The 14,231-nt window shown below is 45.9% G+C and overlaps 2 protein-coding genes across 2 annotated transcripts; both read left to right on the top strand.

The window, feature by feature from the left end:
- Window positions 1–2,999: 2,999 nt before the first annotated feature.
- Window positions 3,000–6,241, top strand: LOC311491117 (uncharacterized protein; the record flags this gene model as incomplete). The annotated part of the gene is made up of 7 exons (XM_084548981.1): window positions 3,000–3,215; window positions 3,670–3,783; window positions 3,951–4,038; window positions 4,728–4,894; window positions 5,013–5,126; window positions 5,327–5,413; window positions 5,525–6,241. 7 exons carry the CDS (start codon window positions 3,000–3,002, stop codon window positions 6,239–6,241), a joined length of 1,503 nt encoding a protein of 500 aa, XP_084405107.1.
- Window positions 6,242–7,661: 1,420 nt separating this feature from the next.
- On the top strand, window positions 7,662–12,069 carry LOC311490125 (uncharacterized protein; the record flags this gene model as incomplete). Its single annotated transcript, XM_084547483.1, has 7 exons — window positions 7,662–7,877; window positions 9,217–9,330; window positions 9,613–9,700; window positions 10,436–10,602; window positions 10,730–10,843; window positions 11,090–11,173; window positions 11,285–12,069. 7 exons carry the CDS (start codon window positions 7,662–7,664, stop codon window positions 11,999–12,001), a joined length of 1,500 nt encoding a protein of 499 aa, XP_084403609.1. The 3' UTR covers window positions 12,002–12,069.
- Window positions 12,070–14,231: the final 2,162 nt, after the last annotated feature.

Here is a 14,231-nt window from a genome sequence, read left to right as displayed (position 1 = left end):
GCCAAACGTTTCATTAATTTTAATTTGTAATTTTTCAGAAGAGAACATTTGGCGCGCGGCATCGTCCTGCACAGGCTCAAATTTGACATTTCACATCATTTAGTTGCCAGTATTCGTCCATGAAAGGTATAATATCACGTGTAATCAATCCTGCAGGAATATCTGTGGGGATATGAATTCCACGCTTAATTCAGATTGATGTGCATTCATGGGCATGGCCCATCAGTTCCGTTTGTTTCGTAAGTGTACCTGTTAGACATTGCAACACAACAGCTGAACAAAATATATCGATTTTCAGCCTGGTTTCCATGGATTGTTTATTTTCTTTCTACAAAGGTCAAATGTTACACTGCGGTGCCTGCACCCACGGCAAACACTCTTTCCCCTGAGTGCTGATGTTGAACCATGACCAAAAAAAATCTTTAAAAGCGTTTATGGGTCAAAGTTCAGGAATGTGCTGAGGCGTAATATTCTTCAGTTCATGATTATTCCTACCCACGTTTTATCCCCTGAGGATCCAGCTGAAAGATAAAGGATGTTATTGGTTGGAAAGCATGCCTTAAATCATACACTTGGAGGCAAATAGTTAAAAGTCAGTGATTCTTTCTTGCAGTTCCAAGATGATCGATGAGAAAAGATCGAAGCATGCCCCCCTTTTGTTTGTCATCTCTCTCTCACTCTAAGAACTAAAATCAATACAGGAATAAAGTAAAATACAGAAATAAACGAACAAAAATGACACCTCTGCAATAACGTCCTGCTGCACGTCTCAATTCCCTCCTGGGGTTCACTTAGTTTGATTTAAGGAAATCTGGCCTGCACATGCCTTTTTAATGAATTGATTAAGTGGCCTCCAGATTTTATCGTGTTCCCCCGATTTGTTTCTTAGTATATATGATATTCTCTCCATTGACATACACCGATCAGGCATAACATTATGACCACCTTCCTAATATTGTGTAGGTCTCCCTTGTGCCTCCAAAACAGTTGTGACTTATCAGAGAATGGATATGGGCCTTCTGAGGGTGTCCTGTGGTTTCTGGCAACAGAATGTTGTTAGTGAGGGGCCTTCGGGAGGGGGGGGGCTCTGTGGATCATCCCACAGATACTTGATCAGTTTGGGATCTAGTGAATTTGGAGGCCAGGTCAACACCTTGTGCGGCTCTTCGTGTTTTTTTTTTTGTTGTTCCTAAACTATTTTTGTGTGTGTGTCTGTGTCAGGCTGCATCCTGCTGGGAATGGCTGCTGCCATCAAGGAGTGTCATTGCTATGGGGTGGGGGTGCCTGGTCTGGTCTAGGTGGGTGCTACATGTCTAACATCCACACCAGTGAATGCCAGGTCCAGAAGTTTTCCAGCAGAACACTGAATTGTCACAAGATGGTCGATGTTATTTCTCTATGAATTCAATTGTATTTTTGCAAATCAGTGTGTGGTCTCCTCGTTACTTTCGTCAACAGTGAATACTTTTTCCAAGTAAAAATCAACATGGCATCCACTATCAGACTGTCTACTGTCCAAAGCAAGAAACATTCATAAAAAAAAAGCCTTCTTTGCCTCCTGTATCTGTATAAAGAGTTTCCACAGAGGTTGTTCCACCGTCCACTTTGGAAAAGCTACCTAGAGCAAACTCAGACTACCTTTGCACTATAAATCGAGCCTTCATTTCCGCCACTGATGTTGTAATGAAAGCAAAGTTTGCAGCAATCAAATATAATCACAGAGGGGTATTCTGCTTTATAACATTGTTAAATCAACATTGACTAAATAATGATGTGTTTAAGCAAAACAACATTATGTGCCCAAAGGAATATGCCCATGCCATCTTCCCTGATGGTACGGGCATATTCCAAGATGACAATGCCAGGATTCATGGGACTCAGATTGTGAAAGAGTGGTTCAGGGAGCATGAGACATAATTTTCACACATGGATTGGCCACCACAGAGTCCAGACCTTAACCCCATTGAGAATCTTTGGGATGTGCTGGAGAAGGCTTTGTGCAGTGGTCAGACTCTCCCATCATCAATACAAGATCTTGGTGAAACAACTGGATGGAAATAAATCTGGTGACATTGCAGAAGCTTATTGAAACAATGCCACAGAGAATGTGTGCTGTAATCAAAGCTAAAGGTGGTCCAACAAAATATTAGAGTGTGCGTGACCTTTTTTTTTTGGTGGCAACTTTTATTTTTTGGCCAGGAAGTCGTAATTGTGGGTTTTGGGTGCTAATAAGAGTAGCTGCTGTAGCTGCATCAGCCCCATCCTTTTCACATCAGCGCTTTTAAAGTTTTATGTTTCATTGTTAATACTTGATTTGCTCGCTGCAGGTTTTCTCCTGTGCATTATCTTTAATTGCAAAGTGCATTGGGACCATGCTGCCTGGTTTTTCTGTCCTGCAATGAAAAGTTCAGAATAACAGCGACACATCAGGACTGCAGCAGAAACCATTTACACTTAAACAGTATACCGCTCTGCTGTGATCAAATCAGGACATACTTGAAGACCCTAGAATGATCAGCATGTTCAAATGGACTTTTGACTATGACATTATCTAATCTTTAGATTACGACCACTGTGTTGCTGAATGCAGGTTTTCTCTAACACGGATTAAGAAGCAGTGTCCTTGATCAAACCAGATTCAGTGCCAAGAGTGGATCAAGTGACTCCCAAACTACCGACCGTCCCCACTGATTCCAAAGAAGGGACCACAGGACTGATCATCTCCCAACTGATAAGCTTCATTGTGCAAGTCTGTACAGTAGCTGATTGGCTGGAGGGTAGATTAGATGCAGGATTCCTTGCATGGGACCATGCATGTAGGGAGGGAGTGGGGGGTCAATGGTTATATTTACCTGAGATGACATGAAAGCCAGTGAATGTTTGTGTGAGTGATGCATAGAACAAACAGAGCAGCAGTATATAAAAGGTCATCCTGTCGTCCTCTGGGCATCTCTCTTACTAACCTGTGTGTCTGAGAGAGTCATCCCCGGGCCTCTACCATGAAGACCTGCGTGCTGTTGTCGCTGTTGCTGGCGCTGGGGTGCGTGCACGTCCACGGCGCACCCGTGGAGCAGGACGGCATAGAGCAGGGCTCCTGTGAAGATGCGTCAGCCAAGGGCGCCGCCGAACTGGCCCTCGGCAAGATCAACAAGGACCGGACGGAGGGTTACGTCTTGGGCCTGCACCGCCTGTCCAACGTCCACATGAAGCCACATGTAAGTCACACCACGGCGAGCCGGTGTCGTCTCCCTTGAGGACGTTTCTTTCCAGACCTCACATCTCCAGTTGGTTGAGTTATTCAAGCAGAACGAAGACTGAAACGTGGGAGTTAATTAAATCAAGACCAGTTTAGTTGGATTTTCAGTTCAGGGCATGGGTTTATGAGAAATTTAGCCGTGTCAGCCGCGTGGCAGAAGATGGATCTGTTTTAATTGTGTGAGAGATTTTGGAGATAGCAAGGACAATTACAAAGGCGACTGCTGTCATAGACACATCAATATCTGAGAACTTCTTGGGGCCTTAATTATCATCGGTCGCATTAGTTCTTGCACAATATCCCATTTACCTCAACTGTGGAAGATATGTTTTCTTTAACATGTTTCTGATCATGCCACTGACTATTGCTCTATAACGTGTGTGATAATGTGAATATTTGTGTGTGTGTCACAGGGAGAGAATGGCATGGTTTTCTACCTGACTCTGGACGTTGTGGAGACAAACTGCAGTGTTCTCAGCAGGAAGGAGTGGAAGGACTGTGAGATTCGCGACGTCACCAAAACACCGGTTAGAACATGCACAGTCACTCATGCACTCATCACTTATTACTTTATGACACAGTTCACAGTTCTCCAACTTGTTTTTCATTCCTGAATTGTCTTAAATCAAAATCAAAATAAAGATACAGCACACTAAAACATTGTTCGTACTTGTGCTTGTATTTGTCTTTGCAGGTTTATGGACAATGCAAAGCTGCCATCTACATCAGCAAGGTGCACAGAGTTGTGCGTCTCTACAAATACAGCTGTGTCATCAGACCAGGTATAAAAGAAAGATGAAAACCAATAGATTAGCGCTTTTTAAATTAGTTTATATTTGAACTCTTAAAATTCTAACAATGAGGTGAAGCTGTTGCACATTGTTTCAACTCAGATCAGTTGGAAAATCACTAAAATACACCAATCAGCCACAACATTAAGACCACTGACAGGAGACGTAGAACATTGACCATCTTGTGACAATTCAGTGTTCTGCTGGGAAACTTCTGGACCTGGCATTCATTGGTGTGGATGTTACTTAGACATGTAGCACCCACCTAGACCAGACCAGGCACCCCCACCCCATAGCAATGACACCCCAGCAGGATGCAGCCTGACACAGACACACACACAAAAACAATTCAGGAACAACTAAAAAAAAAAAGGTGTTGACCTGGCCTCACTAGATCCCAAACTGATCAAGTATCTGTGGGATGATCCACAGAGGCCCCTCCCCTCAAAGGCCCCCCACTAACAAGATTCTGTTGCCAGACACCACAGGACACCCTCAGAAGGTCCATGTCCATTCTCTGATGAGTCACCACAAGGGAGACCTACACAATATTAGGACGGTGGTCATAATGTTATGCCTGATCGGTAAAAATGTCAGATCTGAAATCTGAAGAAATCTGTTTTTTTGTGGAATAAACTTGAGATACAGCCACGTTCAGATCCACGTCTCTTTCTGCTCAGTTCCTGCAGTTAGGGTGAGCGAAATGTGTCCCGACTGTCCATCTCTCATGGACAAGGATGACGCTAAAATCCAGAAGGCCCTGTCTCTCTCACTGGAGAAATTCAACAAAGAGAGCGGGCTGGCCAATCGTTTCGCCGTGCTCAATGTCAGCCGTGCAACTGGTGGGGTATGTTTTCCACGAGCCGATATTACGTATACCGTGTTTTTCCTTCACGGACGCACAGAGCAGCGAATACGTTGCCTAAATTCTACATAATGTTAACACTGTGTGTGTTTGTGTCCAGCTGGGCATGGGTATGTATTACAACGTGGAGTACACCATCCAGGAGACCACCTGCGCCCGTACTGCGGATGCAGCAGCTGCTGATAAGTGCCCTCACATGGACTGCGAGTTCGCTGTGAGTCATGACAAACTGTTTGTTTCCAGAGAGTCCATTATGTCTCTCTGTTTTAGTTATTTGCTCATTGTTTTGGCTCATTCTCTCAGAACCTTTTGACGGTTCAGTCCGATTGTTCTTGATGAGCACGCTTCTAATAGCAGTGGATTCATTTGAAATTTGAAACCATTAAACAAAGGCTTTTTTTGTTCTCTCCTCAGCACAAGGGCTTCTGTAAGGGATCCCTCATCTTTACTCCCATGGGTGATGAGGAAGTCAGTGTAGAGTGTGAGATCTATGAGCCTGAGGTAAATGCTGTGTTCTTTTTATTCTGTAAATGTTATCTCAGTGTTTTATAACCATGGATGCAGTCAAGCTTACGCGCATCTTGAACTTAAAGCCATCTATGTGTTCTCCAGGCTGCTGACAGAGAGAAGAAATTCCACCTTCTGGGCGGAGAGACCGACCACAGCCACAACGACACACAGTCACACAGCCACGACCAGGGCCAGGCAAGCGCGCACGACCACGCGCACGACCACACCAAGTCCCACTCTCACCACAAGCACGGGGAGGGCAGCGACCACCACCACACGCACGACCACGCCCCGGGCAGCGCCCCCAGACACAGCCACGCCCACTCCCACGACCACGGGCACGGCCACGATCACGTGCACGCTCATCACGCCAAGGCCCACAGCCACACCGGCGACTTCCCCAACCAGCACCACGACTACAAGCACGCCGACGGCACGCACACCCACGAGCACGACCACGAGCACGCTCTGGACCACGACCACAAGCACGCCCACCTGCACGAGCACGAGCACCACCACCATCACCACGAGCACGAGCATGAGGCCGACGTCCACGACCACCCGGAGGGGACGGTGATTGTGCTGCCCGCCCTCGGCCAGCCCATGACCCTGCCTTCCTTCCCCGACGTCCCCGCCGCCGGCCCTGAGGTCGGAGTCACTCTGCCTCTCAAACCCGACCCCCAGATTCCCGGAGAGACGGAACCAACCATTGAGGCCTTCCCCACCGCTGTCTCAGCCCAGTGCCCCCCTCCATTAATTGTAGCACACATGGTGGAGAAGATCTTCCTCGAGGACCCCTTGTTCAAGCCAGCTGCATAAGGTGGAAACAAAACTGGGAACTGATCTAAAAGCACACACTAAGACTGAAGTCTAGTGAAGACGGACTTTCATGCAGTTGCATTTCAAACACCGATAGTCAGCGTAACACAACTTCACTGGGTCACCCACGGACAAATAACGGTCAGTGGTAAAGCACCAAACATTCCTGTGTCTCTGCTAATAAATAATATTAAACTATACCCCGAATACTCCTACTTTTCAGCGTGTTTTGTACGGATCAAGACCAACGCGATGTAAATTCTGACGTATTGATTAAGTGTCTCCAAACCCAGCAACTAACTCCCGCTGAGTTTCCTGTCACAACTGTCAAAATAAAAGCCTTTGCTTCTATGACAAGCTGTGAATGGATTTGGATTATTATCAGTGAAGCACATAGAAATACCAAAATGTCTGCTTTAACACATTTCTGTCTGATATATATGGGTACCTGAGGTAAATGCTGATCAGTAATACATTCAAAACAGTTTATAGTAAACGTTATACTTAAACAACCTCAAGCATGAGGCATTTGAGCTGCAAGTAACGGCTGCATGGCTGCATAGAACAGGAGGACTATGGAGTCAACAGTGAATACTTTTTCCAAGTGAAAATCAACATGGCTTCCACGATCAGCCTGCCTACTGTCCGAAGCAAGAAACAATCATAAAAATTCCCCTTAGCCTTCTTTGCCTCCTGCATCTGTAGGAAGAGTTTCCACAGAAGTTGTTCCACCGTCCACTTGGGAAAAGCTACCTAGAGCAAACTCAGACTACCTTCATTCTATGAATCGAGCCTTCATTTCTGCCATTGATGTTGTCCTGAAGGGCAGAGGAGCCAGGATTCATGGGGCTCAGATTGTGAAAGAGTGGTTCAGGGAGCATGAGACATCATTTCCACACATGGATTGGCCACCACAGAGTCCAGACCCATACTGACAATATACTGCTGTGGTGTGATTAAAATCAGGACATACTTGAAGACCCTAGAATGATCTGCATGTTCAAATGGACTTTTGATAGTTTATGATCTAATCTTCAGATTAAGACCACTCTGTTGCTGCATCTTGTGAATGCAGAGTGGATCCAGTGACTTCCAAACTACCGCCCGTCCCCACTGATTCCAAAGAAGGGACCACAGGACTGATCATGTCCCAACTGATAAGCTTCATTGTGCAAGTCTGTATAGTAGCTGATTGGCTGGAGGGTAGATTAGATGCAGGATTCCTTGATAGGACCATGCATGTAGGGAGGGAGTGGGGGGTCAATGGTTATATTTACCTGAGATGACAGGGAAGCCAGTGAATGTTTGTGCGAGTGCATAGAGCAAACAGAGCAGCAGGATATAAAAGGTCACCCTGTCGTCCTCTGGGCATCTCTCCTACTAACCTGTGTGTCTGAGAGAGTCATCCCGGGCCTCTACCATGAAGACCTGCGTGCTGTTGTCGCTGTTGCTGGCGCTGGGGTGTGTGCACGTCCACGGCGCACCCGTGGAGCAGGGCGGCATGGAGCAGGGCTCCTGCGAGGACGGGTCGGCCAAGGGCGCCGCCGAACTGGCCCTCGGCAAGATCAACAAGGACCGGGCGGAGGGTTACGTCTTTGGCCTTCACCGCCTGTCCAACGTCCACATGAAGCCACATGTAAGTCGACGAGCCAGTGTCGTCTCCTTTCCAGATGTCACATCTACGGAACGAAGACTGAAGCGTGGGAGTTAATTAAATTAAGGCCACTTTAGTTAGATTTTCAGTTCAGGGCACGATCCAGAAATTTAAAGTGGTTTGAAATCCAGAGAGTCGGCAGCACCGTTATAATCCATGAGTTAATAAAAAGCCAACTAGTTGTTAGTTATTCATGAAAGAAGAAAAACACTCACTTGCCAGTTCTAATATGACATTCCTGCACTAAATCTTATCTTCTTGAAGGTTCTGGTATTCAGCATTTGTTTAAAATAACCGAGAAAGCATTTGATTCAACTGTGTTTTCATTTCGGAGGCTGTGGTTTGTCCAACTATTGAGTTGTGTTGTACTGACACATGTTTCTATTATTCTGACCACCTTTCTGATGCTGTTTCAACATAAACTGAACATTACAACTGGCACAGAGGTGAGATCTAGTGCAGAGCTGTTGTATTAGAATGCGTTCGTTTTCAACAGTGTACCTAATTATTTGTCCAGTGAGTGTATTAGTCTGGAAACCATGTAAAATGCATGAAGTGCATAACGAGATCCAGGTTGGCTTCTCCTTTAAATATGTGTTTAATGATTGCAGGCAGAGCTAAACAAAGCTCCTCGTCTCCTCCTGAAGGCTCGCCTGATTCAGTCACGATTAAGCAACCAAAATCCTTAGTGCCATGTTGGGGACATGAGTGTCCCTTCTTTATCTGGTGAACAACAAGTGTTGCCCAAAACATGAATAACATTCACCTAAAAGAATTTCGAATTAAATATCAGATCACAAGGTCAAAGTGATATCTGCAAGGATTATAACGACTGTCTGATGTAACCGAGCATGTTCTAAAAACGTCTCTGCCACAACTCTAAATGCTAAATCTGATGGAGCACGACCATGCTTCATGCGTTTCAGTTCTAGCTGTACCAGACGGGTGTCTTTATTGACTGCGCCTCTCTTGGGAGCACGTAGGGACCTCCTCAGTCTTCTGGACAGGTCTTCTGTGCATCTGATTACCTCTGGCCTGCAATAAAAGACTGAAATGTTCAACCAGGGGGCAGTTTGTAATGAAGTGTCAGCCGCGCGGCAGAAGACGGATCTGTTTTAATTGTGTGAGAGATTTTGGAGATAGCAAGGACAATTACAAAGGCGACTGCTGTCATAGACACATCAATATCGGAGAACTTCTCGGGGCCCTAATTATCATCGGTCCCATTTACCTCAACTGTGGAAGATATATTTTCTTTAACATGCCACTGATTAAGACTATTGCTCTATAACGTGTGTGATAATGTGTATATGTGTCACAGGGAGAGAATGGCATGGTTTTCTACCTGACTCTGGACGTTGTGGAGACAAACTGCAGTGTTCTCAGCAGGAAGGAGTGGAAGGACTGTGAGATTCGCGGCATCACCCAGACAACGGTTAGAACATGCACACTCACTCATGCACTCATCACTTATTACTTTATGACACCTTTACAGTTCTCCAACTTGTTTTTCGTTCCTAAATTGTCTTAAATTCTCGCTTGCACGCATCTCAGATCAACTCGTCTCGTTGTGTTTGCACGACGGGCACGATCCCTGGTGTCATAAGACATCATCGAGGTTCGACAGAAATCGAAATAAAGACGTCAACGTACACCGTTGTGCGTGTGCAGCACACTAAAACATTGCTCGTACTTGTGCTTGTATTTGTCTTTGCAGGTTTATGGACAATGCAAAGCTGCCATCTACATCAGCAAGGTGCACAGAGTTGTGCGTCTCTACAAATACAGCTGTGTCATCAGACCAGGTATAAAAGAAACCACTGCAGATAAAAACCAACAGATTAGCTCTTTTTAAATTAGTTTATATTTGAACTTTTAAAATTCAACCAATAAGGTGAAGCCGTTGCACATCGTTTCAACTCAGGACAGTTGGAAAATCACTAAAACAGACCATTCAGCCACAACATAAAGACCACTGACAGGAGACGTAGAACATTGACCATCTTGTGACAGTTCATTGTTCTGCTGGGAAACGTTTGGACCTGGCATTCATTGGTGTGGATGTTACTTAGACATGTAGCACCCAACTAGACCAGACCAGGCACCCCCACCCCATAGCAATGACACTCCTTGATGGCAGCAGTCATCCCCAGCAGGATGCAGCCTGACACAGACACACACACAAAAACGCTTTAGGAACAACTAAAAAAAAACATGAAGAACAGCACAAGGTGTTGACCTGGCCTCCAAATTCACTAGATCCCAAACTGATCAAGTATCTGTGGGATGATCCACAGAGGCCCCTCCCCTCAAAGGCCCCCACTAACAACATTCTTTTGTTCGTGGGAAGGCCCATGTCCATTCTCTGATGAGTCACAACTGTTTTGGAGGCACAAGGGAGACCTACACAATATTAGGAAGGTGGTCATAAAGTTATGCCTGATCAGTGTATTTGTCAGATCTGAATTCTGATGAAATCTGTTTTTGTGGAATAAACCTGAGATGCAGCCACGGTCAATGCTACGTCTCTTTCTGCTCAGTTCCTGCAGATAGGGTGAGTAGAATGTGTCCCGACTGTCCATTTCTCATGGACAAGGACGACGCTCAGGTCCAGAAGGCCCTGTCTCTCTCACTGGAGAAATTCAACAAAGAGAGCGGGCTGGCCAATCGTTTCGCCGTGCTCAATGTCACCCGTGCAACTGCTGGGGTACGTTTTCCACGCGTCGAAGACGTCGATATTACGTATACCGTGTTTTTCCTTCATGGACGCACAGAGCAGAGAATATGTTGCCTAAATTCTACATAATGTTAACACTGTGTGTGTGTGTGTCCAGATGGCCATGGGTATGTATTACAACGTGGAGTACACCATCCAGGAGACCACCTGCGCCCGTACCGTGGATGCAGCAGCTGCTGATAAGTGCCCTCCCATGGAATGCGAGTTCGCTGTGAGTCATGACAGACTGTTTATTTCCAGAGAGTCCATTATGTCTCTCTGTTTTAGTTATTTGCTCATTGTTTTGGCTCATTCTCTCAGAACCTTTTGACGGTTCAGTCCGATTGTTCTTGATAAGCACGCTTCTAATAGCAGTGGATTCCTTTGAAATTTGAAACCATCAAACTAAGGCCACAGGTAGAGCCATTCCTCCACACTCTCTTTTCTTACTGTTTTTTTTTTTTTGTTCTCTCCTCAGCACAAGGGCTTCTGTAAGGGATCCCTCTTCTCCACTCCCATTGGTGAGGAAGTCAGTGTAGATTGTGAGATCTATGAGCCTGAGGTAAATGCTGTGTTCTTTTTATCCTGTAAATGTTATCTCCGTAGTGTATACCCATGGGTGCAGTCAAGCTTACGCGCGTCTTGAATTTGAAACCATCTATGTGTTCTCCAGGCTGCTGAGAGAGAGAAGAAATTCCACCTTCTGGGCGGAGGGACCGACCACAGCCACAACGACACCCAGCCTCACAGCCACGACCAGGGCCAGGCAAGCGTGCACGACCACGCGCACGACCACACCAAGCCCCACTCTCAACACAAGCACGAGGAGGGCAGCGACCACCACCACACGCACGACCACGCCCCGGGCAGCGCCACCAGACACGGCCACGCCCACTCCCACGACCACGGGCACGGCCACGATCACGTGCACGCTCATCACGCCAAGGCCCACAACCACACCGGCGACTTCCCCAACCAGCACCACGACTACAAGCACGCCGACGGCACGCACACCCACGAGCACGACCACGAGCACGCTCTGGACCACGACCACCAGCACGGCCACCTGCACGAGCACGAGCACCACCACCATCACCACGAGCACCAGCATGAGGCCGACGCCCACGACCACCCGGTGGGGACGGTGGTCGTGATGGCCCCCCTCGGCCAGCCCATGATCCTGCCTTCCTTCCCCGACGTCCCCGTCGCGGGCCCTGAGGTCGGAGTCACTCTGCCTCTCAAACCCGACCCCCAGATTCCCGGCGAGACGGAGCCAATCATTGAGGTCTTCCCCGTCATCACCTCAGCCCAGTGCCCTCTTCCATTACTGGCAGCAAGCATGGTGGAGAAGATCTTCCTCGAGGACCCCTTGTTCAAGCCAGCTGCATAAGGTGGCAAGAAAACTGGGAACTGATCTAAAAGCACACACTAAGACTGAAGTGTAGTGAAGACGGTCTTTCATGCAGTTGCATTTCAAACACCGATAGTCAGCGTAACACAACTTCACTGGGTCACCCACGGACAAATAATGGTCGGTTGTAAAGCACGAAACATTCCTGTGTCTCTGCAGCAATCTAACGAAGTGAATAAAACATTTTAACAACATCAGCCTTTTTGCATTTCCTCTGTTTGTGGTGACTTCATTATAAACAATAAAATGAAGCGCTAACTGACCCACGACATGCCCACACTCACATGGACGGACCATATTTAACTACACAAATATCTGTATTCAGTCACTGTACAATCAAGCCGGTGAAGTTATCTGTTTTCATCTCGTTGTCTGTTCTTGGCAAAATAATAAACTATACCACGAATACTCTTACTTTTCAGCATGTTTGTACGGATCAAGACCAACGCGATGTATATTTTGACGTATCGATTAAGTGTCTCCAAACCCAGCAACCAACTCCCTCTGAGTTTCCTGTCACGACTGTCAAAATACAACGAAAAGCCTTTGCTTCTATGAAAAGCTGCGTATGGATTTGGATTATTATGAGCGAAGTATCCACCAAAACATCAAAATGTCTGTTTTAACCTGTTTCTTTCTGACATATAAGGGTCCCTGAGGTAAATGCTGATCAGTAATACATTCAAAACAATTTATAGTAAACGTTATACTTGAACAACCTCAAGCGTGAGGCATTTGAGCTGCAAGTAATGGCTGCATGGTTGCATAGAACAGGAGGACTATGGAGTTCAAACATCAAGACTATAAAAAACACATAAACACATTGATTGTGCAAACCACTAAAGGCAGGATCCTGCAGATTTCCAAACCTCAGGTGATTTTCACAAAATCCCAGAGATCTCAGTCGTATGGCATTTATGCTACAGCCATTTAAACTCATCATGCTGCTATAGCACCGCAGAGTGGTGACATTACATAAAATCAGTATTTGGATTTGCATATTTCAGCAAAACTAGTTTGCAGTCGAGTAATATATTCAAGATTGCTGTTTTTGTGTAAACGACTTCATGACAATGAGATGAAGCACGGACGGAGCAGATTTGTCGCCAGCTCGGTGCGGCTTGATCAGAGCAGTCTATGCCTCAGAAGCAGGAATAATGACAAACATTTTTTTGCTTCTTTTGCTACATGCGCCGAGCCTGTTTACATTATCTCTGTGGACATTTATTGATGACGTCGGCTTTACACACTCAGCAAACAGCTCTTATCTGTGCACTGTGAGCCTGAGCCGTTGCAAAAAGAAGAAAAAATAAATAATTCCCGGTAATTGCACATCATGTCATTTCCAGCTAAGGGCTCTATCAAGGCCAGTGAAATACAAAATAAATAAACACTTACATATGCATGGTATGGCATTTTTTTTTTTTTACAGTCTACAGGGAAAAGCTTCTCAAACCATTCCAGATGCATACTGCAATCATTTTCTGTGGAACATTGGTTCCATATAACGGAAGTGGCTGAACAAGTGGCCAGTGGTGATAATGGCTGCTACACACAGCTGATGGGAAGGCCTTTTTACAAAGAAACATAACAACAAATGCCCAGAGTGTGTAAACAGTGAGTTATCTGGAGAATACTATTTGCACATGCATCGCTGAACCATTTAGCTATATTCATGGTAAATGCAAGATAATTAAGCTGCCTCGGCTGCGGGAGCCTTTTGCAAAGTTATCCGCATTGTGGTCCTTGATTTCTCCGTGGCTCATAGTTCATTTGTAGGCCAAGTTGCAACAAATCTCCACTCGTGAAAGACTCTACTCGTGACCCCAAGAAAATCCCTTTAAGATATCTCATAGTTTATTTGAAGAGCTTTTCTCTGACTGAGTGAATTTCCCGTCTTCGCGGTACACTGTGACCCCTGAGCGTGCCTGAGCCAGCCATTGGCCTGCGGAGCAGCAGATAGCAGCTGTTTGCTCATCCTTTAGGAAAGAGGGGAAAGTCCAGCATCGGTCGCTCATACGTGTGTCGAAACCCTGTCTGCAAAAACTAGGACTGCAGGTCTTGCAAAGGAGGATTTCCAGGCCAGCGTATGTGTGTGTGTGTGTGTCTGTGTGTGTGTTAGTTTGTTAAATGTTAAATTATCTCCTGGCATAAGCCTCAGTAATCTAATTGGGAGCAATCAAGGTTTTTATTGGGGCCCGGTCTGTGT

This window comes from Chelon labrosus, assembly GCF_963514085.1.
Source record: "Chelon labrosus genome assembly, chromosome: 7".
NCBI lineage: Eukaryota > Metazoa > Chordata > Actinopteri > Mugiliformes > Mugilidae > Chelon > Chelon labrosus.
The sequence above is the reverse complement of the archived record's forward strand: the minus strand, read 5'-3'. Positions and strand labels throughout refer to the sequence as shown.